We start from the raw sequence: 22,545 nt of genomic DNA on the forward strand, positions 1-22,545 counted from the left end.
GGCCCAAAACTTCTGATGTGGGTTTTAAGTGAGTTTAGCTGCTGAGTTGATCACCACTGTGATCTGCCCAGTTTTTGTCTAGACAGAATCTGTCAATGAGGAAAAACAGATTTAGCGATGGAGAAATACCTCCAGTGGGTTTTAGAAGGGAGGAGTGTTGAGGCAAGAGCACCTTTCTCATAGATGAAGAAAGAGTAGTTTTTAATGGGACATCCAGCCAGCTCAAACTATCCCACATTATTTGCTTGTTTGAGCAGAAGTTCGTCTAGAATGCTTTAATTTTGATTCTTTCACTCAACAGGTAAATCCCCCATGATTCTAAATGGAAACCCAACACAGCGTATGCCCACTCACCAAAGTCAATGTGGTTGTGGTTTGTTAAAAATTCAGGGAGATAAAAGAATTCAGGTATCAGTTCCCGGACATCCGTCATGTTGTCTCTTGAGGCTGACTCCCAGGTGTTCCTCACACTGTGGAACATGCGGTCTGCAACGTCCAGGTCCCCTCCCTGTTGAGAGGAGGAGGAGGAGGAGAGAAGCCATGCCACCATCCAGAATCTTAGGCCACAGCCTAAAGGTATTCAACAGCCACCAGAACTGCAAGCTGTGATTATGACAAAACATTTCAAAATGCTTTGAAATGTTAGAACAGGGGTCGTCAACCTTTTTATACCTACTGCCCACTTTTGTATCTCTGTTAGCAGTAAAATTTTCTAACTGCCAGTTACCAGTTCCACAGTAATGCGCCGTGTATCGTCGTCTGCGCATGCCTCTCACGCATCATGGATTGGGTTTGGGGGGGGGCGCCGGCTATCAGCTCTGCTTGTCTGTTACAGCTGGGTGGTGTGGGGAGAGATGCGCGAGCTATTCTGGGACGAGGCTCTTTTGTTTGCGGTCGCACTATAGCGCCATTTAGTTTCACTTACGTAACATGAACTAAACTTATGCACGGGCGATACAAATAGTATATTTTTCAGAAATTTAAATTGTCATGAGGAATTTTATGAAAACCTAATGAAAATGTTTTTAAATAATACTATGAAAATTTTTTAAAAAGTCAATTAAATTTTAAAAAAGGAAAGTGCCTCAGTATCGGACAAAACCCCTACCACCCACCATGAAAGCTGGAAGGCCCACTAGTGGGTGGTAGGGACCAGGTTGACTACCACTGTCTTAGACAAAGTGTTCTGGAATATTTGGACATCAGCATGCAAGGGACATTTGGAGGAAAAGGAGTGAAGCACGTGCAGAAACATTAATCGTGAAGGCACTTCTATTGTGCTTCCAGAGAGAGTGTGGTGGTGCTGAAGTGCAGAGAAAATATTCTACAGGTGAAAGCAAGCATGGCTTCACTAAGTTTCAACATAACCTCAAAGCTAATATTTTCTCAGCAAAGAAACCGAAGCTGAAAAGAGTTTGGATGTTTCAAGAACACTGCAGGAAATGCTTTCCAGGAAAGAAGGGGGAAGTGCTCAGAATGGATTTTAGAGTCCCCAGACCTGAGCACGGATCTCAAAGAGGCACTGAAACAGGCAGGGAGCTGGAGTAACATTTCCGAGAGAGAGAAGAGTTTTGCAAGGACGACTCTTAGCTGGGCAGAGGAAACATTTACATGATGTTATTATTTCCAGAAGAATGATACAAAGTATTGACCGGAAGGTGGTTCAGATTGTTGCACCTTCAATATTCATTTTTTTATTATTTTGAATCTGTAAACAATTGCAGGCTCCCACAGTGAGGATGCTTTCAAATTTTCAGGCTGGGCCATCTTACAGATTTGTCCAGGCAGAAGGTTGTTGCAAGGATTGCTGTTTGCTTAAGGATTTCTTGAAACTTACAGTCTCATCAGTGATGCCAAAGCATTTGCATGTAACATCAAACAAGAAGAAAACCTTCTGCGCACGAAATCCAACTGTGCTTTCTATAATTTTGTAAACAACAAAGACTCAAGATCTATCCCACCCCTAAAAGGACCTAACATTAACAAATGCAATGATGAAGCAGTTAAAGCAAACCTCTTCAACACATTCTTCAGCTCTGTCTTTGTAAACAGAAATGGCTCATGCCCAATATTCCCTAGTCGTACCACTAATAACTACAACAATCTAACACAAATAGATTTCACAGAAATAATGTTGAAAAGGCACTACATAGACTAAAACCATCTCTATCTATTGTACCTGATGAACTATGTGCATACTTCTTAAAAAAGCTTTCTACTGCTATAGCAGAACCCCTAAGCATAATCTTTGAAAAATCTTTCAGGACCTGCTCCCTACCCAAACTATGATCACTATCCATGGACATCCCTATCTTCAAAAAGGGAAACCCCAGCCTAGTTGAAAATTACAGACCAATCTCTTTATGCTGCGTCTCCTGCAAAGTCATGGAATCAATCATCAACCAATCCATTACCCTCCACCTAGGAAAAAAACCTACTCTAATAAACAATTTGGTTTCAGAAAAAAATTATCCTGGAATCTACAACTTCTACACTGCAACAACCTATGGACTACAAATCTCGATCAGGACAAAGCATAGATGCAATGTATATAGACTTCTGTAAAGTCTTTGATTCAGTGGTACATGACAAACTACTTCTAAAACTAAAATCCTATGGCATCTCCGGACCCCTCCATAACTGGATAACCACATTCCTATCAAGCAGGCAACAAGTGGTCAAAATAGGGAGTGCCCTATCAAATCCTGCACCTGTTTATAGTGGTGTCCCCCGAAGCAGCGTTCTAGGACCAACACTCTTCATACTATACATAAATGACCTTTGTGATCATATTATAAGTAACTGCGTTCTCTTTGCCGATGATGTAAAACTATTTAACACCACCAACAATGCTGCTACCCTTCAAAAAGACTTTGACTTTGTGTCAGAATTGGCAACGCCAAATCTCAACCAACAAATGCTCTGTCTTACACATTGGCAAAAGGAATAAGAACACAAAATACAAGCTGAGCAGACACAACCTTGTAGATGACCCTCACTCTATCAAGGACAGTACTCATATCAAATGATCTAAGTGCCAAAGCCCACTGTAACAACATCACCAAAAAGGCATTAAAGGTTGTAAACATAATCTTGCGTAGCTTCTTCTCCGGTAATATTACACTACTAACCAGAGCATACAAAACATTTGCTAGACCAATTCTCGAATACAGCTCATCTGTCTGGAACCCACACTGCATATTGGACATTAATACAATTGAACGTGTCCAGAAATATTTCACAAGAAGAGTCCTCTACTCCTCCACTTGCAACTAAATAGCTTATGCCACCAGACTTGAAATTTTGGGCTTAGAAAATTTAGAACTACGCCACTTTCGGTATGACCTAAGCATAGCTCATAAAATCATCTGTCACAATGTCCTACCTGTCAATGACTACTTCAGATTGAACCACAACAATACATGAGCACACAATAGATACAAACTTAAGGTAAACTGCACCAAACTCGATTGCAGAAAATATGACTTCAGCAACAGAGTGGTCAATGCCTGGAAAGCACTACCTGACTCTGAGGTTTCGTCCCAAAACCCCAAAAATTTAAACCTTAGGCTGGCTACTGTTGACCTCACCCCATATCTAAGAGGTCTGTAAGGGGTGTGCATAAAAGCACCAGCGTGCCTACCGTCCCTGTCCTACTGTTCCCTTTAATTGTATTCATTTTATGTATTCAATTCATGCTTATACTTATATATATTATCTAATACGTACTCGACAAATAAAAAAATAAACTGCCCTCCCTCCAAAGTGAAGCAAATCATGTTCCCCGTGCGCTCCTCTGGAAATCCACAGGGGGAGTTATCCCCCAAAGTAAGGGTCAGCCTCCTTCTCCCTAATTGCACTACTCTCTGCCCCGCCTTATGAGTAAACCTACACCAGTGGGATTGTGCAAGGGCAAGGCACTGTGAGCAGGTCAGCGTGGGTGTTGCAAAGTCATTGTTGTGGAGTTCATCCCTCAGAGGCAGCCTCAGCAGCCCCCAGAGCTATTTTCCAGTTGAAAGTTCAGTGACTCCAAAGACAATCAACACTGCAGAAAGCGCCAGCTAACGAGTCTCTTTCCGAAAGCCCTTCGGAGCCCTCTGGCTTTGATCTGCATATATACGACATGGTGGCCAGAATATGTGACTGACACATTTTCATCTGTTTTTTCCATTTTTATGAGAGCTGATGGTAATCTCTAGCAAGACAATGTGATTTGTAATAAAAAGGTTATCTGTATTAAATAAAAATAATATCTACATAGAAAATGTTGTTAGCGCCTCAAATCTGGTTAAAGATATTACCATCCAGAAAAATGTAATTTTTTGCAGCTGTCTAATGCATTTTGGAGAAAGTAATATCTCTAAAACGCACGCCTGTATTATTTATAAAGAAAGCAATAACTGATTTGCAGTATTTCTTATACTAATAACTATATTTGCATACATTTGTATCAGAATTAATGAGCTTTCTTTCTCTCTCAGAATGCAAGAATTCCACAGGAAAGGAGGGGCGGCTATGAAGGGTTTTAGCCCACGCAGGAACATCCCCCCCAGCTCTTCTCTGGGGTCCTGGGTGCAAGCCCCGGGAGCTCAATATGTTCTCTGAACCTGCAGAACCCAGAGCAGGCAAAGATCCTGACTGCTTGCTAAAGGGGAAACTTGACATATTTTCATGAGCACAGCTGGATAAAGCTCCCTTCCAGGGATTTAGCACTTCACTGTGGATTATGAAACTCAGAATATTCTCCAGCCTAGAGAATTATTCTTACAATGCATGAACCTTCCTGTTTGCTTCATCTGCAACTCTCACCTCTCCTACAATTCATTTCTGTTTTCTTTCTGCCTGTCATGGTTTTTAATGCTTTAAAAGATTTTTCTTTTTCTTTTTTCTATAACAATAATAGAAATTGAAGGCTTTTTTTTCAGTTCATGTTATTGTAATAATAATAACATTATTGTTATTGTATAATGTCCCTTAGACAAATCTGTCTCTAAGACTAGGAGGGATTTGCAGCTCAAGGTCACCGATTCCTTTCATGTCTTTCATTTTGTGACTTGCGCCCTGCCTTTGTGTGCACCGATGGTCTCGCTTCACACTTCAAGTATAATGAAGTATATTCAACAGTAGCGCTTTATTCATAAATAGTTTCATATTTCCCCTAGTAGTTTAAGCATCACTGGAGTGAACTATCCCTTTTATTTATTTAGTTTTTAAAAGCATCTATTTAACCCTCTTAACTGTACAGAAATGAAATGCTGCCAGATGACCAGGCCAGTAACGATTACCAATTGAAACTGGCGCAAGAGTTTGCCTGACCTTGACCTTGGCTCCTTCAGAAGACCCAGATCAAAGGAAGGGCTTGGCTCTCCGTAAGTGAGGGATGAAGGGTCCTCCCAGATCCTTTGTTTCTGCTGGGCTAACCCTCATGATGGACCCTCCTCATTCCTCCCCTGTTGCTGAAGCAGCTAACCTTCATTCTTAAGTTGCCTGTAGTTCTTTACATTTTGATTTCCTTTTCCTTTCCTGATGCCATGATCTTGTTTATGGCATGGTAAGGGATGCTTTTAAAAGAGCTTTTCAAAGTCCTGCAGAGCACGGAAGGTGAATGTAACCTAATTACTGTTCAGTTGCTTTAAGGTACATTATAGGCTGTTTTGTTTTTTGTGCAGTGTATTTTTACTGGTAGGCAACAGAAAAAAGATGAAAGAAAGAAAGGAGGTATGGGGGGGGCAGAGAAATTAAAAGTTAATGGTGAAGACTGAATAACTGTTAGATGAATCACTCTCTTGCTGTGCTGCTGGGTTCTCTACTAAATTACAAGGCAACCCTTGGACATAACTCTTCCACAAGGCTTCCAAATTTTTTTATGTTTGCACAGTTCCTTGCAGTCCCCTCTGCTATGCTTCTCCATTTACTGCCAGAACCAGTTCAGGAGAGAATCCTGAGGGAGGGCCTTGTGCAGCTCAAAAGCTCCAGATCTGACCAGAGCCTTTGCCACGGGTGCCGCCACCCGTATTTGATAGACTCCACCCAAATTCAGCCCACCTGCAAAGATCGGAAGGTTTCTGTGAAGGGCTCCAGGCGAACCAGATAGGAAGCCACAATCATAGCAGAGGAGTAGTGGGTGAAGTAGTGACTCTGAGCTGAGAGGTTACCTACAAACAGGAAAAATCCGCAGTTTATGGCTTCATTTATGGATAAATCAATTTGTTTTGATTTCTTCAAAATCAAACAATCCTGAAATGTGTAATAATGTGTCTTATCAAACAACTTTTCATACATCTCTTTAACCAAAGCAGGTCCCTGAGCAGGGCTAACGGATGACTCAGGAAGATGCTAGACAAGTCAGTTCTAATGGGCTTTGCTTCCTCATGCCACCACACCCCACCCCACCCCTATTCTACCCAGCTCCTAAAATTCTCCCCTTGGTTTTTTGAGTACAACTTTCGTGCTGCTTCCAGTTTTGTTCTAGACTTTCTTGCCAAAAAGATGGGGGGGGGGAATTTGGGGTACACCATGGATGCTGGAAATGAGATTTGTACCTTTGGTCTTCTCCACTTCTTTGAAGCGCTGGATGAATTTCTCTTTCCTCCCCTCCGTCTGTGCCCCCATGGGCTTGGAGAGGTCACGGAAGGTGCTTGGATTGGTCAGGTCTAGAGTCTGGAATACAAACGCAACATCCCTTGATTTACCAACCACCTGAGGCAAGAATTCCAGGTGCTGAGCTGCCGCACTTCCTATAGACTTCTGTGTCATCCGATGCACTTTCGCTTTCAAGAAAGCTCCAGTCCAGCCTAACGGAGAAATGGCTCACCTGGGAATGATAGTCTGCAAGGACCCACGGAAACACTGGGTACTGCATCAGGTCACTGTGCGTCCGTCCCGCCAGAGAATTCAGGTACATGAGGTACTCAAAGTTGCTGATCTCTCTCTTCTGCCAGGTCATAAAAAGAAAGATGATGGGCTTAGTTGCTGGGTTGCCTCCCATAAAACAAATGTATCACTTACCTCAAATGATTTCCCCAGGACAGGGGCTGGTGTCTGCTAGTTACTCTAGTTTTCTTTTGTGCCTTTTTCTATGGATGCCTGTAGTCAAGTTTGGGAAGAAAAGCAAGCTCCCTCATTCCGCTTTAATGAAACTTCCTGCTCTGGATGCCCATACCAGCCCCGATGAATGGAAGGGAATGGCACCCATGGCTAAGCATAGAGGAAGGCATGCGGGATAGCATCTCTTATCGCTCTTTGGAGGCCAAGGTCCCAAACTCCTTGCTTGATACTTTCCCTTACATGCTCATAATTCGCATGCCCTATAAGTCAGGTATAAAACGGTGGCTTTCTCTCTCTCTCTGTCTCTCTCTTCTTAAGTATGATCATCAGAAGCCTCAGTCTTTGGGTATATAGTCCATAGGGTGAAAGAGGGCTGTAAGAAGAGAGAGGCTTGCAATTTTGTGCGAGCTTCCAACAGTTTTCCTCATTTCAGTTGGGAAATAGCCTGAACTATCTCCGAGGATGCGAGAGGGGGCCATTCTGGTAATAGGTTCTATTAGGAGCTTATTTCCAAAAGCTGCTGCTAAGATGGAACTCAAATATTTCTCCCAAACGTCTGCTAAAATTCCACAGTTGACTGTGGATCCATTGCATAACAAACCCTCTTCTAATCCAATGCCAAAAATCAGCAGAATTTTTCAACGTAACAGCTGATATGATTTGCTATCAATTCTCTCTCAGGCTGTTCATCTTTTTATTTCTAATGAAGGCTTTATGTTGTATTTGCTGCTGGCACAATGTTTGTGGAAGAACAGGGCAGCCCCCCACCCCACGGAGTGCGCTGCAGATGGGCTTTTTTGTCTTCCTGGATTCAAGATCAAACCAATATTTAGAGTTGGGATGTCTGCAATACCTCCAAACGTGGCCTTGATATAGGATCACATGGGGTTTGAACAGTGGTGGGATTCAGCCAGTTCGCACCACTTTGGGAGAACCGGTTGTTAACTTTCTGAACAGTTTGGTGAACTGATTTTGGAAGAAATCATTAGGGCAGAGAACCGGTTGTTAAATTATTTGAATCCCACCACTGGGTTTGAATCAGTATCAGTGGTGAAATCTGAACCGGTGTACTACTGGTTTTGCTGGATGCGCATATGAGGTGCGCGTGTGTGTGGGCAGTGCTCGCTAAAAGGAGGCATGGGGTAAGTAAGAACAGTGCGGGGGGGATCAGCTGTGGTGCACGATCTTTTTTTTTTACTTTTAAAAGCATTTTTTATAACCTATTGGGGCGAATAAGTTGTAAAAATGCTTTTAAAAGTATTTTTAAAAAGGCTCTGACGATCGCGTAGCTCAGCTGTGATCATCAAAGCCTTTTTTTTTTTACTTTTAAAAGCATTTTTTAAAAGAAGCGGCAAGCGGGCAACCAGGTGACAGGGTGATTGGATGGGCATGAGCGGGGGGCCAGGGATTTTTGCTACCGATTCTCCAAACCACCCACCGCCATCACTACCGGATCAGCTGATCTGGTCTGAACCGGGAGCATTTCACCCCTGATCAGTATCCAGAATTGCTCATAAACTATTTCTGTTCCATTGGCTGATATTGTTGCTAACTTAATTTGATGAAACCTGAATCTAGTCAACCAAACTTGCATCCTGCCCAAGGAAGACCACCAAAGCCTCTGATGGCCCTTTTCTACCAAATAAAGCTGGATTTGAATTCAACTGGTTGAAAGTTCAAGTTAGGAACTTGAAGATGGCATCAGACCTTTAAACACATCTACTGAATAAACTGCTTGCATCAGAATACAATGTAATCTGATGGTTACGTTAATCTCCATTTGTTCATTTTGAATAATTTCTCTAGTCTGTTTTCCATTTGGGCAAAGCATAGCCCTCTTGTACATCACAAAGCCCATCTTTTGATTCCAACCCAAAGTGTAATTATCCCCAGCACTCACCATCCAGTGTTATACTATCAGAGCGTACATGCAGCCTAGTGCCATTTGAACTCACTGAAGCATTGAAGTCTCCTGCTATGATAGCAGATGCTTCTGAATAAGCCCCCCCAAAATAGGTCTTTCCATCATTCCAAGTTATCCCAAGGTAATTTTGCCTTAGTTGTTAGCCACGACAGAGGAGTGCAGATATTAACAACCGGGAAGTATTTAATTTGAATATGACTAATTAGAAACAAATTGGTTCAGGACTGTAATCCAACAAGGAAAACTTTGTTCAGGACAAAGATTTTTGGGATATTCCTTTGGCCAAATTTCATGGGTGCTGGAAGTAGCTTCAAGCCCAGGAGAGACGGAGCCATTTCATTTTTTGATTGCTGATTGCTTATTTGTACCCTATGATTATCATTAAGTGTATCATTAAGTGTTAAATTTGTACCCTATGACCATCATTTGTGTTGTAAATGTTGTACCTTGATGAAGGTATCTTTTTATGTACACCGAGAGCATATGCACCAAGACAAATTCCTTTTGTGTCCAATCACACTACGCCAATAAAAAAGAAAAATTCTATTCAATTCTATTCATTTCATTTGAATGTTGCTCAGGACTTTTGACACAAGAGTAGGTAGCACACTGGATCTGGCTGGAGAGCAGTTTCTAACCAGTAGGCAAAGATTTTAAGACCGCTCTCACACCCTCTTCCTCCTCCTGCTAGCCAGGCCCAGAGGGCTCCCGAGCTTGCTTCCTGGTTTTCCATATGAAATTCTTCACTATGAGGCCTATAGAGAAACGGCACCATCCTTCCTGGCTCAGATGTAGACACTGAAGCACTTTTTGTAAAGTTCTGTCTATATAGAATACTCAACTGTGAAGAAAATAATCTTTAAAAATTAATTGACGATGGATTGATCGATTGATTTCAGTGGAACAGCACGAAGAAAAGATTTTACCTGCCACTTCAACAGGAAGGACTTTTTTTCCCCTGATTGTTTTCTGCAAACAAAAAACAAAAACAAAAAACATTGTGTCACTCACATTCCTTTTCTAATGGGACCAAAAACCGATTTGTGCAAATCGACCTTGATTTATCATGCTTAAGGACCGGTTCTCTTAGCAGCAGAATGGCCAGTCCTAATTGTGGTCATTAAGGGAGGACTCCCTGTGAATCTATACAGTCCAAATGGGAGGGAAGGAGGGGGATTTGGGCTTGGCAATGGTATGCGTGGAAAGGATTTTCCATCCCCAGGTAAATGAGAGTCAGCAGCGTGACGTGGCATCAAACAGGCCAATGCCTACAAGAATGCCACTACTTTTCCAGGGAGGGGTCCCAGCAGAAGCTGGATAGCCATGGGTGGAAGTGATTTCCTTTGCCTCCCTGCCCTGAGCCAGTGGCCCTCCTGTGGCTCTCTACTTGTGTGAAAGGCAAAGGACCGCGCTTGGTGCATTTCTTGCCCCTCTACCAGAGAAGGTGCCTTCTTCTGCTGTGTCACTGGTATCAGAGCAGTGATGATGATGATCTCACAGCTGTGGTGGAGCTTCTTGGTTTTTTTAAATTTATTAATTTATTTATTTATTTAGTCACACAGTATATGTAAGCATAAGCATGAAATAACTATACAATATATAAGCATATATATAAGTATGAGTATGTAATAACTATATTAATTGGATATAACGAAAGGGAACAATAGGACAGGAACGGTAGGCACTTATGCACGCCCCTTACAAACCTCTTAGGAATGGGGTGAGGTCAATAGTAGACAGTTTTTGGTTGAAGCTTTGGGGATTTTGGGAAGAGACCACAGAGTCAGGTAGTGTATTCCAAGCATTAACAACTCTGTTACTGAAGTCACATTTTCTGCAATCAAGATTGGAGTGGTTCACATTAAGCTTAAATCTATTATGTGCTCTTGTATTGTTGTAATTCAAGCTGAAGTAGTCTTCAACAGGAAGGACATTGTAATAGATGATTCTATGAGTTAAACTCAGGTCATGTTGAAGGCGGCGTAGTTCTAAATTTTCTAAACCCAGGATTTCAAGTCTGGTGGCATCAGGTATTTTGTTGTATTCAGAGGAATTGAGAACTCTTCTTGTAAAATATTTCTGGACACGTTCAGTTGTATTGATGTCAGAAATGTGGTATGGGTTCCAAATAGCCGAGCTATATTCAAGAATTGTAGGCCACTCTGCAACGGTTGCAGCACCAGTTTGCCAGTCCAGTTCTCTGAATAGGCACGGGCTGATTTCCCAGGTCCGGCAGGTGGAGCTGGCATTGGAAATGAGGGCCGTGTTGTGTGATCTCCAAGGGCTTGGAATTTCCTGTTGCTTAGATACCAAGTTTCACAGGCGGCATCACAACAGCTGATTACAATATCACAGGAACCGGGTAAGTCACCCTCTCTTGAAGCAAGCAGATTGCCAGTTGTTTAAAATTGTGATTTCGGTTTTAGAATTTGCAGGCCAGCAAAAATCAGATGCAGTTCAAAGATTTATCTCCAAACATTAGCAGAGAAAGTCCCCATTAATCAGAGAAGATTCCTGGAAAAATGGGTTTGCCAAGAAAGCATGAGGCCAGGCCCACTGGTAGTAACTTAGCTGGCGTGCAATTCCATTAAATGTTATGTAGTTTCTTTTTTTCAAAAAAAAAAATACTTGCTTTCTTGTTATTCTCTGTGTACAGTAGAATTTTCAAGTACGGATTGGGAACTGCAGACTCCATTTAATTTAAAGCAGCTTGTTATTAGGAAGTAAAGCTATAAGTAAAGCTTCTCAGCTATATCACAGTCTATCAGATGCAGCAATCTTGCAAGAGATGATGGGAGGCTGATATCACTCTCGGGCCAGACAGGTGCTCTCAATGTTTCTTGGTTGTCATGAAGTGTGGAAGTTTTGCTCGCAGCTGTGTTCCCCTAGGAAAGCCACTCAGAAGCCTTTCTGGGCCACTCTGGTTCAAACTGGATGCATTTCCCTCATCAAGAAGAAAGAAAAATTTTCCAGCTCCTGGAAACAAGAGTTCTCCAGGACTTAGGATTTGACAGCTCACATGTGATTTTGAGGGAAAGTACCTGGCTGCATGCTGGCTTAGGGATTCTAGCATTTAAGGGAACGCCAAGTCTACAAAGGAGAAATTCCAAATATTTTATTGTCCGATTCAGAAATCTTGTTTTTGGAAAGCATCTTGACTTTTTTGACCCCAGCTACAGAGCATCTGGCACACCTCCATTCCTCCTCTTAATCTACATCTGCCCAAACACACTAAGCAGCCCTGAGACAGGAGTTGAATTAATTCTTACTCTCTTTGCTCATCTTATTTTGATTAAAAAGTGAGCGATTAAAAGACCATAGCAGATTTCAGACGAAGTGGGGTGCTTGTAAAAAGATTTTCTAATACTTATAAAACACTCGCTCCTCAGTAAAGTCAAAAAGAGCCATCTCCTGGCCAGAATGTGACCCCAAGAATGCCCTCGCCACCTCTTTACTTCCTCTGAATAAATTTGGGAGTGAAGGGAGGAACCTGGCTCAGACACACACACACACACAGACACACAGACACAAACACACCACCACGTGTATTGTTCAAATGGGTTATTGAGACGAACTGGAAGCCACCGCTTCCCTCTGATCTCCCTGGATGTCCCTGGATTCGTACATGATTAATGAGCAGCCAAAAAGCCCGAAGCGCTTGTAATGAAAGCCATCTAATGGAGAAGTGTGTTCTAAACAAATCTATATTCTTTTACAAACAATCATTTATCAAAACAGTGATTTGACTCCTCACAATTAAGGGGGGGGGGGGGGGTTGGCTTGGATCAGTTGGGACTAAGCCAACCGGAACCTCCTTGGCTCTTGCAAAGCAGCTGGCAACCATCCCTGCGCTTCCTGGCCTTTTGTCCTGGGGGGCGGGCGGGGGGGCTGCTTCTTGAAAACTGTTCTACCCTCAGAGCCCCCCCCCCCGAGAGCCCTGCCCACCTCCAGGAGCCAGGCTGAGGGCCTAGCAAGCACAAGGCATCCTGGCATTCAGTGGGCGAAGGCAGATAGAGCAGCCTTGGAAGGAGGAGGGGAGGGGGTAACAGCTGTCATGAGAGCAAGCAAGGGGAGGGGGGCATACAGGGAGTCCTCGCCTTATAGCGGCAATTGGGATCGCTAAGCAATGCAGTCGCAAAGCAGGACATCGCATGACCACATTGCTTAGCGACAGAAATCCCAGCAAGCAGCCCGGCTCATCCTCATGCGGGAGGCTGGGGGAGTCCAAGGTAAGGAGAGTCAGAGGGCCGTGGGGGGGATTAGGATTAGGGCATCCCTCCTCCGAGCACTTTTTCTGAATCCTTCATCGGTGGTATCGCCCACAACAGGACAGTCAAGAGGAGCCAGAGGAGATGACGCCCTCAGGGATGCATTGTGAGGTGGCTGTGAGGTTTGCCAGCACTGGCCAACGACCTCACAAATGCTTCCTTTTGATGCCCTCCCCAGGCACAAATATCGGGGGCAGGCTGGGGGACCCCGGAGGGCCAGGTAGGTGCTGCCGATGCCACTGTCAGGGAGAGATGTGGCGAGGAATTAGCTGAGCCAGAAGTAGTCAAAGTGCCCCCCCATCCTCTTGGGGTATCCACACCTGCTTCATGTTTGCTGTTATCCTAATACCACACTTAGCAAGTCTCCAAGTCTGGTGGTTTTCATCCCATAGCAAGCCTACACAGGCTAAGTACAAGTCGCATAGCAGTTTCTGGGGCCATAAAATCTGGTAGCAGTTTCACTTGTTCTTTGCCAGGGATCAGGCCAGGGACTCTGGGCCACCTGAAGGGGGTAGGAGAGGGGGAGACCCTCTGAGCAGGAAAACCTCTCCCTCCCACCACCCCTGGCGCAGGCCCAGCTCTAGTCTCCCCAGGACTAGAAAGTGGGTGAGAAGGAACGCCCAGCGAGTCCCAGGGGCCTCGGCTGGATGAGGAAGCCAGGGATGACCAGAAGGCGGCAAATCACTTTATTCACGTTTTGAGAAAATAGCATAATTTGTGATGATGTCACAAGTCTCAATTTGAAGGAAACCTTATTTTGACCCGGCAGAACTGTGGCATAAACACTGAACAAGATCTATTATGTCTAAAGAAGAATCCTTGAAAACCTTGAAGCTTCTATCTCTGCTCCCAAGATTCTGCTTCTCCTATAAATCCTTTAAATATGGATGCGCCTCCTCACTGTGCTATGGGAAGCAAAAATCAGCCCTGAATTCTTGCAGCGTATACAGGAGGAATATAAAATAAAGCACAGTTGACACCTACGTGAGTCAGTACTTTTCCTTTCTATGGAAAATGCATGCACTCCCACTGAATTTGTCTAACGAAAGGAGCATATAATGCTTTCCTCAAATGTTTGATATAAACATACCAAACTGGCAAAATCCTTTTATTGGCTGGCTATAATCCATGGGTTCATGGCACAGAGCTGTTCTACTTGCTGCTTTAACCACAGAGATTAAGCATGCAAACATCTGATATTAAAGTATCTCAGAGGACTGTCTATCATCTGTAAATTAGTGTCATTGAAAAGTAATTATTTGAATACGATTTTAATTCATATATTGTTAGGTACAAATTGCCTTCCTTTGCTGTAGTCAATGAATGAGCCTTATAAACTATAAATCTTACATCCCTGAGGTTGTATAGACTTTGTAATTCCAAGTCAATTACAAGTCCAAATAGTTCCAAGCAAGAACAGTTAAAACCACAAGCTCTGCTGTTGGCTGTACAACTTTTGTTTCATTTAAGACTCCTTAGGATAAAAGAATATTATTCTAATTCTATGACAATCCAAGCTTTGAAATAATAAACACTTTCCGATTAAGATCACTGCAGCAACTCTTTTGAAACACTAATAAATATCTATGCATAATATATTTTCAAAGTGTTCGGGAACCTAGTAACAAGGTAGATTTGAAAGTTGCTTTATAGATGATTTGTTTCCCTGAGCTTGCCTAGTTCTGAGGAAAATAATGTACACAAATGACAGAACATGTATTTATAGAAAAAGTATTATATGAGAAGCAATATCAAAGACCAGGTTTCAGGATTTTGATGTTCAACCCATTTTAGCAGCTCCACCAAACAGGTGTAGCAAACAGGTGTCTCTCTATTCTTGTCTGATCAACTTGGCATGAGCCACGCTGTCCCCGTTGCAGCCAGTCTTAGCAGCCCTGCAGAATGGCAGGTGGGTTGGATAAAGAGCCGTACCTCCTAGTTAACTCTGTGACTGCATGTCTTTGTGTGCTTTTAGGGTTCAACATCAAGCACCACCTGCTGACTTCAACGGAGCACCTTTTCATGCCCCCTGAGCTGCTGTCTTTTCAGTGAGGGGGATGGCCAAGGGAGGAGCAAAACCCCCCAAGGGGAAAAAGGTCACCTTGAAGGTTGCCAAGACCTGCATAAAGATCACCTTTGACGGGAAGCGCCGCCTTGACCTGAGCAAGATGGGCATCACGACGTTCCCCAGGTGCATCCTGAAATTGGAGGACATCGATGAGCTGGATCTCAGCAGAAACATGATTAAGAAAATCCCAGAGGCAATCGATAAATTCCAGAATCTGCGCTGGCTGGACTTGCATAGCAACCAGATCGATAAGCTGCCAGAAACCATAGGGAACCTACAGAACCTCATTTTCCTGAATCTCTCCAACAACAAGCTCACCGCCCGGAGCTTGCCCATGGAGCTCAACCAGCTCAAGAACCTGCGAAATCTTAATATCGGCCTCAACCACATCGACAACCTCCCAACCACCCTGGGAGCTTTGAAGGAGCTCCAGGAAGTTGGGGTGTTTGATAATCTGCTGACACTGATCCCGAACAGCATCGCAAAGCTCCCTAAACTGAAGAAGCTAAACGCCAAGAGGAACCCCTTTCCTGGACCCACTGAAGAGGAAATCTTTATTGATAACATCAAACGCCTTGAGACGCTCTATTTGGTAGAAGAGAAAGACCTTTGCCCTCCATGCTTGAGAAAATGTCAAGAAGAGAGGGACAAGCTCAACAAGCTGAAGAACACAGTGCCTGCCCCTCTCAGAAAGCCAAACTTTTCAAGCCTCATGACCCCCAACTCCCTGGCAAAGGAGAACCAAGCCGAGTGGAGGTGAAGAGGCTGGCAGGCCCAGCCCCACCAGGGCGACTCAGCAGTGTGGAGGGAGGGATGTGGCCCAACGGAGCAACTTCACCTCCCTTCCTTAGGAATGATCCTAACTAATAAAACAGCTCTGAGTCACATATACCTCTATGACTCTCACAGACACATGTCAATCCACCACACATCCCCACAGCAAGAGATCAGACTCTAAAATCTGTTACCCCCAGCTTCTCTCCAGCTTGCCCCTGGAAGCAGACCTCAAATATGTACCATAGCTGCAGTGAAGACCTCCCCTTCCCTCTTCTGATCCAACAGAGGTGGGCTGAGCCTTTGGGCAGCAGACACAAGAGGTATCCCAAGGTAGCCCAGTGCTGGAGACATCTTCTCTTCTAGTTCTCAGAGAAGTTCCCGAGATGGTTGCAGGCAGGATGCTACCAACAACAAAGGAAAGGGGCAATTCTGCCTTTTGGAACCAGGATAGTTTCCCTCTCCAGTTCCAGACGGAGCTTGGGAAGAAGGGCCAAGGATCGTCCCCTAGGTCCCAAACCTTTCCAACATTACCAATATTTAGGAGCCAGAGGGCCTGAGCTAGCAAAATCACAAAGGGCTGAAATTCATTCTTCTGATGATTCTTGCTCCTGGCTCAATCCGGTCAGGGCCCAAGGATCATTAGAGACCAACCAGGCTACTTACTCCAGCATGTCTTTCTCTTGCCAACAGATCATATCTTACACCTCAACATAGTGAACAACAATTGCAATTATTTTGGCTCCTTTCAAAATTCTTTAGATATTTGGCCTAAGGAAAAATCTCTGACTCCATTTTGAATTTTACCTGACAGAGTATTTCGGTAGCCCTTTGATTGTGAACCTTTAGCATCACATCAATCATTGAAATGCTCCTCGATGTGGTGCTATGCCTTTTCTTGCCTTGTGCTTGTAAGAGTTAATGCTGGCAACCTTCGTAATTTCATACAGAAATTACTGTTTACATTGTCCTATTTTATGCCTGAGCTCAACCCATAATAGAGTTTTGCAGTTTCTCTGTATCTTAGAGTGTCAGATGAATTAGTACATTGAGAATTTCCAAATGAGTTCCTTCTCTAGCATTTAAACATTGGCCAGGACACAAAACCTTCAGAATCTCAAAAGATGCATCATTGCAAGCAGAACAAAAGAGGTTTACAGCCTAGGGCCTAAGACAGCATTCAGGTTATAAAGATGGACAGTGATGCCCCCTCCCATATTTGAGTCACACGACTTTGGTGTGTAGAAGGTGACTCTCCAACTTTTACGGTTATGGAGATATGTTGCACAATTGTTGTGTGAACAGTTGTGAGGGTTCTTGGGTTATGCTGCCACTGACAATAGGACAGTCCCTATTGTTAGTCCCCCTAGGTATACCAGACCAGGAAAACAACTCCGCAAGAAGGCTAAAACTACATTTTGAGATTGGCCATAATTACAGAATATCAAAAATCTAGTTGTACTGTTTCTCTTCCTTATAGTTCAGCAAATTCACGACATGTCTGCTAAAGCTGCTTCCAAGTGTTATCATGTTGTTCTGGACTTTAAAAAGTTTCAGCTCCTTTTGCCTCGGTTCTACCATATTTCCACCCAGGTCATCCCTAATCTCTACTCCTGTTAAGCTATTTCACATAGGCCTAGGGAAGGGATTCCCAACTGGGAGTGCGAGATGATATTCCAGGGAGTGCGAAAATTTGGGTTGAAGTTTCAAAATTATAGTGTATATGTATAATTATATGCATGTAATTATTTATTTTTAAGAGGTTCAAGAATATATCAGAAGCGTTCTAGGGGTGCGGGTTATAGAAAAGGTTGGGAATCCCTGGCCTGGGGTTTATTAGGTAGCAAAAAAACTCTTCTCTGAAAGCGACAATGTGTCAGCACCCAGATGTCTAGCATTTAGTCTTTGCATGGTGTCTCATGTGCATAGGAGAACTAGTCAAAAGAACATCATGGATTATTGATATGAACATCCATAATCCCGTCACATTTATGCAGGACATTTGATCGTCTTCTATAAAAACCAAACCACTTCTGCACAGAGCATGTCCCCACAGAATATCCTCTCAAAGGAGCAGCCAACGAGTTCCAAAACACATGAGGCACTCCTTCCCCACATACCAGGGATGCTGCTCCAGCATGGAGTTTTCTGGGGCAAAAGAAGACGCTGCACACAGGGCAAAAATTGGAATGTAACAATCACTCAAATAGCAATGAACTTCTGTGCTACAATGACCGTATAGTTTCCCAAAAACTTTTTAAGAGGCAAACGTAAATTAAATCTACAGCCAATAATTTTCAAATTTGTCTGCTAAGCAGTACAAATACAGGAATCTTATTATCTCTGTAAAATACTAACTGGAAGTCCTAAATGGCTTAGGATCTCATGTTGTAGACCTAGCTAGTTGTTAAGATTGGCAGGAAGGGCTCTTCAGAAGCCCATCTCTCTAGCATGGTCTTCTCCTGGGCTTCCCCAAGGCTTTGAGATGTGTTTGCTTTTCCTCCCCTGCTTCCTCCAAGCCTCTCACATTTGGGAAATTATTTTAGTTTTAATATAATGCATATATTAAAAGGAAAGCATGCATCCTGCTTTCTATGTTCTGTTAAGTCTTTTGCGTACTTGTTGAAAAGCAAATGTAGACTATGTTCCTGAGATTAGATTAGATTAGATTAGATTAGATTAGATTAGATTAGATTAGATTAGATTAGATTAGGGGAAGGGAAGGGAAGGGAAGGGAAGGGAAGGGAGAAAAATCTTAAGTAAACCATACACTTTGAATCCAAAAATGCTTCTAAAGCTTTATTCCAAGAATAAAGCAAAACAGTGTGGATTTGCTGTTTGTTTGTTTTTAATTGAAAAAGTTTTAAAAAACCAAAACATTTTCCCCCTTTTTTCCCCCTCCCCCCCTCAAAACCCCCTCCCCCCTCCCTTCACCCCCCAGCTTCCCGGGTCAATCACAAGGTATTGTTATACATAAACCAAACACAGAGTAAGATTTTCCCTTCTAATCCAATTAGATTTGCTGTTCTTAATGGCTAAAGCCAGAGACTCAGTTGGGTGTAGTAGTTAAAGGCCAGGAGAGCGAGAGGCATATGCCAGCAGGGTCTCCTTGGGCCAGACCCTCCCTCTCAACTATAGGAGGAAGAAGGCAAGGGCAAATGACCTCCCAAAATGTTGCCCTGAAAACTGCGGGGGTTTGCTCAGATGCTGCCAAGGGTCAAAGGCACACAAAATAGCTAAAATTAAGACAGAGCCTGAAGCTCCAATAATGTATGGAGTGATAGGATTTAGATGTAGTATATAGTAAAGGATTTTGAAGTATCTGGGGCCATCAGAGGCTGATTTAAGAAATGAACAGCATTGTAAATGTGGTAATTCTCTTCATTGAACTTTCTTCTTGGAATATCCATATATTTTTGTTACTGTAATACTATGTTTAGCACTTATTTAAAAAAATAAAATAAAAAAGGAGAAATGTAATCAGCTCCAATAGAAACTGTTAATGTTCTCTGTCTTCTGCAGCTATAGAAGTCTCTCGATGTCAATAGGCCAGAAATCTTCTCTGTTTGGAAAGAAACATCTTCTGGTTCCTTCTTCAGACGCTTCCACATGCTCTGCATTCATCCGTTTCCTCCATTAACTTGAAATCCCCTCATTTGTTATTCTAGTATTATTTTAATACGTCCAAATAATAAATGGTCATAGAAGAACAAAATCTGAAGAGCAGGCTAGCACCTGAGAAGGCAAATCAATTTACTTTGTACCTGTACAGATAGTCCTCGACTTATGACTGTTTATTTAATCGTGCTTCAAAGGTATGACGGCTTTGGAAAAAGGGACTTAAAACCTGCCCTTGAAGTTATCATTGTTGCTACGCACAGAGACACACAGACAGACAGACAGACACACACACCCTAGAGTCCTGTGATGGCAATTCAGGTACTTGGCAACGGGCTTACATTTACAATGGTTGTGTCTTGCAGTCACGTGATCACAATTTGTGACCTTTCAGCTGGCTCTTTCAACAAGCAAAGTCAATTGGGGAAGCCAGATTCACTTAATGACCATGTGATTCACTTAACAACTGCAGTAAAAATGATTGCAAGAGAAAAAGTGTTGTGTATGTTCCAATTGGTGGGGAATCCCAGCGGGATATGCAGGGCTACGCTGCCGATTCAACCTTCCCGCCCAAAAGACTGCAGAGAATGGCGGCCAGTTAGCCAGCAGCCATTACAGCGCAAGCGCGAACAAAATGGCCACCACAAAAAGAGCGCAAATTCAAACCAAATCACCATCCGCAGCACCAACACAAAACCAGAAGAACAAACATACACCATGGTCACCGTGGACGGACAGCGGATCAAGATGGAGATCGACACTGGATCACCCATCACAATCGTATCCTGGTCTATGGTTCAAGAATTGCTGCCGCAAATAAAGAGGAATCACCTACAAACACAATACCTGCAAGTACGCGACTTCCAAGGGAACAGAGTTCCCGTGGATGGCATCGCCACCGTAAATGTTGTTTACGGGCAACACAAAAAGAAGCTACCAGTCACCATTGTGCAAGGCAACCTCCCAAGCCTCATGGGCTGGGATTGGATCCATCCCCTAGGAATCGGTCTCTACGGAGTGCTCGAGATTCAAGCAGACTGCCAATACATGAAGGACGACCTACTTCACGAATTCCAAGACGTTTTCGCCGGAACTTTGGGCAAGTACGTAGGGTTAGGGTTAAGGTTAGGGTTAGGGTTAGGGTTATTGACTTCAACAGCACTAGCAAAAGCGTCGCGCCATGACATTCAAATAAGAACGGTCATGGGTTGGGTACTGAGAGGGTGGCCCACATGCAGATTGGCAGATGAATTTAAGGATTTCAGTAATAAGCAGAACGAACAAGGGGGTTGTTTGTTGTGGGGAGACAGGATTGTAGTACCTGTAGCATTAAGAACAAGGGTTTTGGAGATGTTGCACGAGAGTCATCCTGGCATAGTTTGAATGAAAGGTCTTGCCAGGAGTTATGTTTGGTGGCCACAAATAGACAAGCACGTAGAAAAATGGGTTGCACAGTGCTCCCCATGCCAAGAGTCCAGACCTGCCCCCGCCGCCCCAATAAGAGAATGGGAATGATCCCGAAACCCCTGGTCCCGCATCCACATTGATTTTGCTGGCCCATTTCATGGCCAAAACTTCTTGATAATTGTCGATGCATATTCGAAGTGGTTAGAGGTTTTCCTAATGAAATCCACTACAACTGAAGCCGTGATCCGAATTCTTCAGAAATTATTCTCAACTCATGGGCTTCCGGACACCCTAGTTTCCGACAATGGTCCCCAATTTACTGCATTGCAATTCGAGAGCTACCTGGCCGGATTGGGAATCCGCCATGCACTTTTGGCACCTTACAAACCTTCAAGAAACGGTTTGGCTGAAAGATTTGTATGAGCCACAAAGGAAGCTTTAGCTCGCTTGGGACCAGGGGACTGGCAAGAGCGAATTGACACTTTCTTAACTACTCAGCATAGCACACCTTGCCCAACCACAGGGCTGAGCCCGGCCGAATTCCTCATGGGGCACAAACTTTGCTGTACCCTTGACCGCCTAAACCCAAACTACTCCCCAGATAATTACCAGGGGAGAGGAGAGGGAACAAGGGAGTTCGAAATAGGCAATCCAGTTTTCGCAAAAAATTACTAGGAAGGCCCGGCATGGTTAGCCGGCCAAATAATAGAAAAAATGCTGGTCCGAAATCATATAAAATAAACACGGGGAACGGAAAAATCGAACGGAGGCATATCGATCTCCGTGAACGAACAGTCCAAAACTCTGGCCCTAACTACAATCTGATTGTCCCAACAGCTAACTCAAACCCAGAAGGACCAGATGACTTACCTGAGGTCTTCAGTGTCCAGTGCTGCTCCGGTCCGTCGTTACAGTCCATCACCAACCCATCAGCAAATAATCCACAAGGGTTTGAAGAAATAGCCACCAATAATCCACAAAACAGGGCCCCAATGGAAGAGCTGGGAGGCGCGAAAAGCACCTCCGACCAGCATGCTTCCCCTGCCAAAACTGAACTGCGCAGGCCAAGTAGGCACAGGGAACGCCCTAATTATCTATGCGATTACGTATGCTAAAACATGCAAGACCGAGGTGAAGTGCATTCTGGGGGGGGGGAAGAGTGTTGTGTATGTTCCCACTGGTATGGAATCCCAGCAGGAAAACATTCAAATCCTATTGGTTGACATTGTTCCAGGTGTGTATATAAGGAGAGCATCCTGCCTGTACTTTCGCTGAAGTCCCACTCTAAATAAAAGAGCTGTTGTCACTAGTTTGGTCTCGGGTCTCCTCAATTACCCAATCTAACAAGAAGCATCTATCCCCAAAAGTTGGAATCCAGTGTTTCTGAGCTAAATGTCAGGCAAGTGCTAATTCAAATGACTACATTTAATTAATTAATA

The 22,545-nt window shown here is 43.6% G+C and overlaps 3 protein-coding genes across 3 annotated transcripts in view; 2 read left to right on the plus strand and 1 right to left on the minus strand.

Moving 5' to 3' along the window:
• WDFY4 (WDFY family member 4) overlaps nucleotides 1–22,545 on the minus strand; it is a 151,811-nt gene that overhangs the window by 37,470 nt on the left and 91,796 nt on the right. The window contains exons 50-54 of the mRNA XM_058186274.1: nucleotides 9,898–9,940; nucleotides 6,815–6,934; nucleotides 6,543–6,660; nucleotides 6,046–6,155; nucleotides 355–508 (exon numbers count right to left, since the gene is read on the minus strand). Of these exons, the coding sequence (XP_058042257.1) occupies nucleotides 355–508; nucleotides 6,046–6,155; nucleotides 6,543–6,660; nucleotides 6,815–6,934; nucleotides 9,898–9,940 (545 nt within the window). The remainder of the gene's footprint in view (nucleotides 1–354; nucleotides 509–6,045; nucleotides 6,156–6,542; nucleotides 6,661–6,814; nucleotides 6,935–9,897; nucleotides 9,941–22,545) is intronic.
• On the plus strand, nucleotides 15,230–18,231 carry LRRC18 (leucine rich repeat containing 18). The gene has a single exon (XM_058186823.1). The coding sequence runs from the start codon at nucleotides 15,297–15,299 to the stop codon at nucleotides 16,065–16,067; it is 771 nt and encodes a 256-aa protein (XP_058042806.1). The 5' UTR covers nucleotides 15,230–15,296; the 3' UTR covers nucleotides 16,068–18,231.
• On the plus strand, nucleotides 16,282–22,372 carry LOC131200245 (uncharacterized). Its single transcript, XM_058186822.1, has 3 exons — nucleotides 16,282–16,414; nucleotides 19,604–20,802; nucleotides 21,944–22,372. The coding sequence occupies exons 2-3, from the start codon at nucleotides 20,009–20,011 to the stop codon at nucleotides 21,945–21,947; spliced, it is 798 nt and encodes a 265-aa protein (XP_058042805.1). The 5' UTR covers nucleotides 16,282–16,414; nucleotides 19,604–20,008; the 3' UTR covers nucleotides 21,948–22,372.

Source organism: Ahaetulla prasina, chromosome 5 (assembly GCF_028640845.1).
Source record: "Ahaetulla prasina isolate Xishuangbanna chromosome 5, ASM2864084v1, whole genome shotgun sequence".
Classification (NCBI taxonomy): domain Eukaryota; kingdom Metazoa; phylum Chordata; class Lepidosauria; order Squamata; family Colubridae; genus Ahaetulla; species Ahaetulla prasina.

What these genes read in the sequence shown, in the direction of transcription:
- LRRC18 (XM_058186823.1), top strand. Translation starts at nt 15,297, where the DNA reads ATGGCCAAGGGAGGAGCAAAACCCCCCAAGGGGAAAAAGGTCACCTTG.
- LOC131200245 (XM_058186822.1), top strand. Translation starts at nt 20,009, where the DNA reads ATGGCAATTCAGGTACTTGGCAACGGGCTTACATTTACAATGGTTGTG.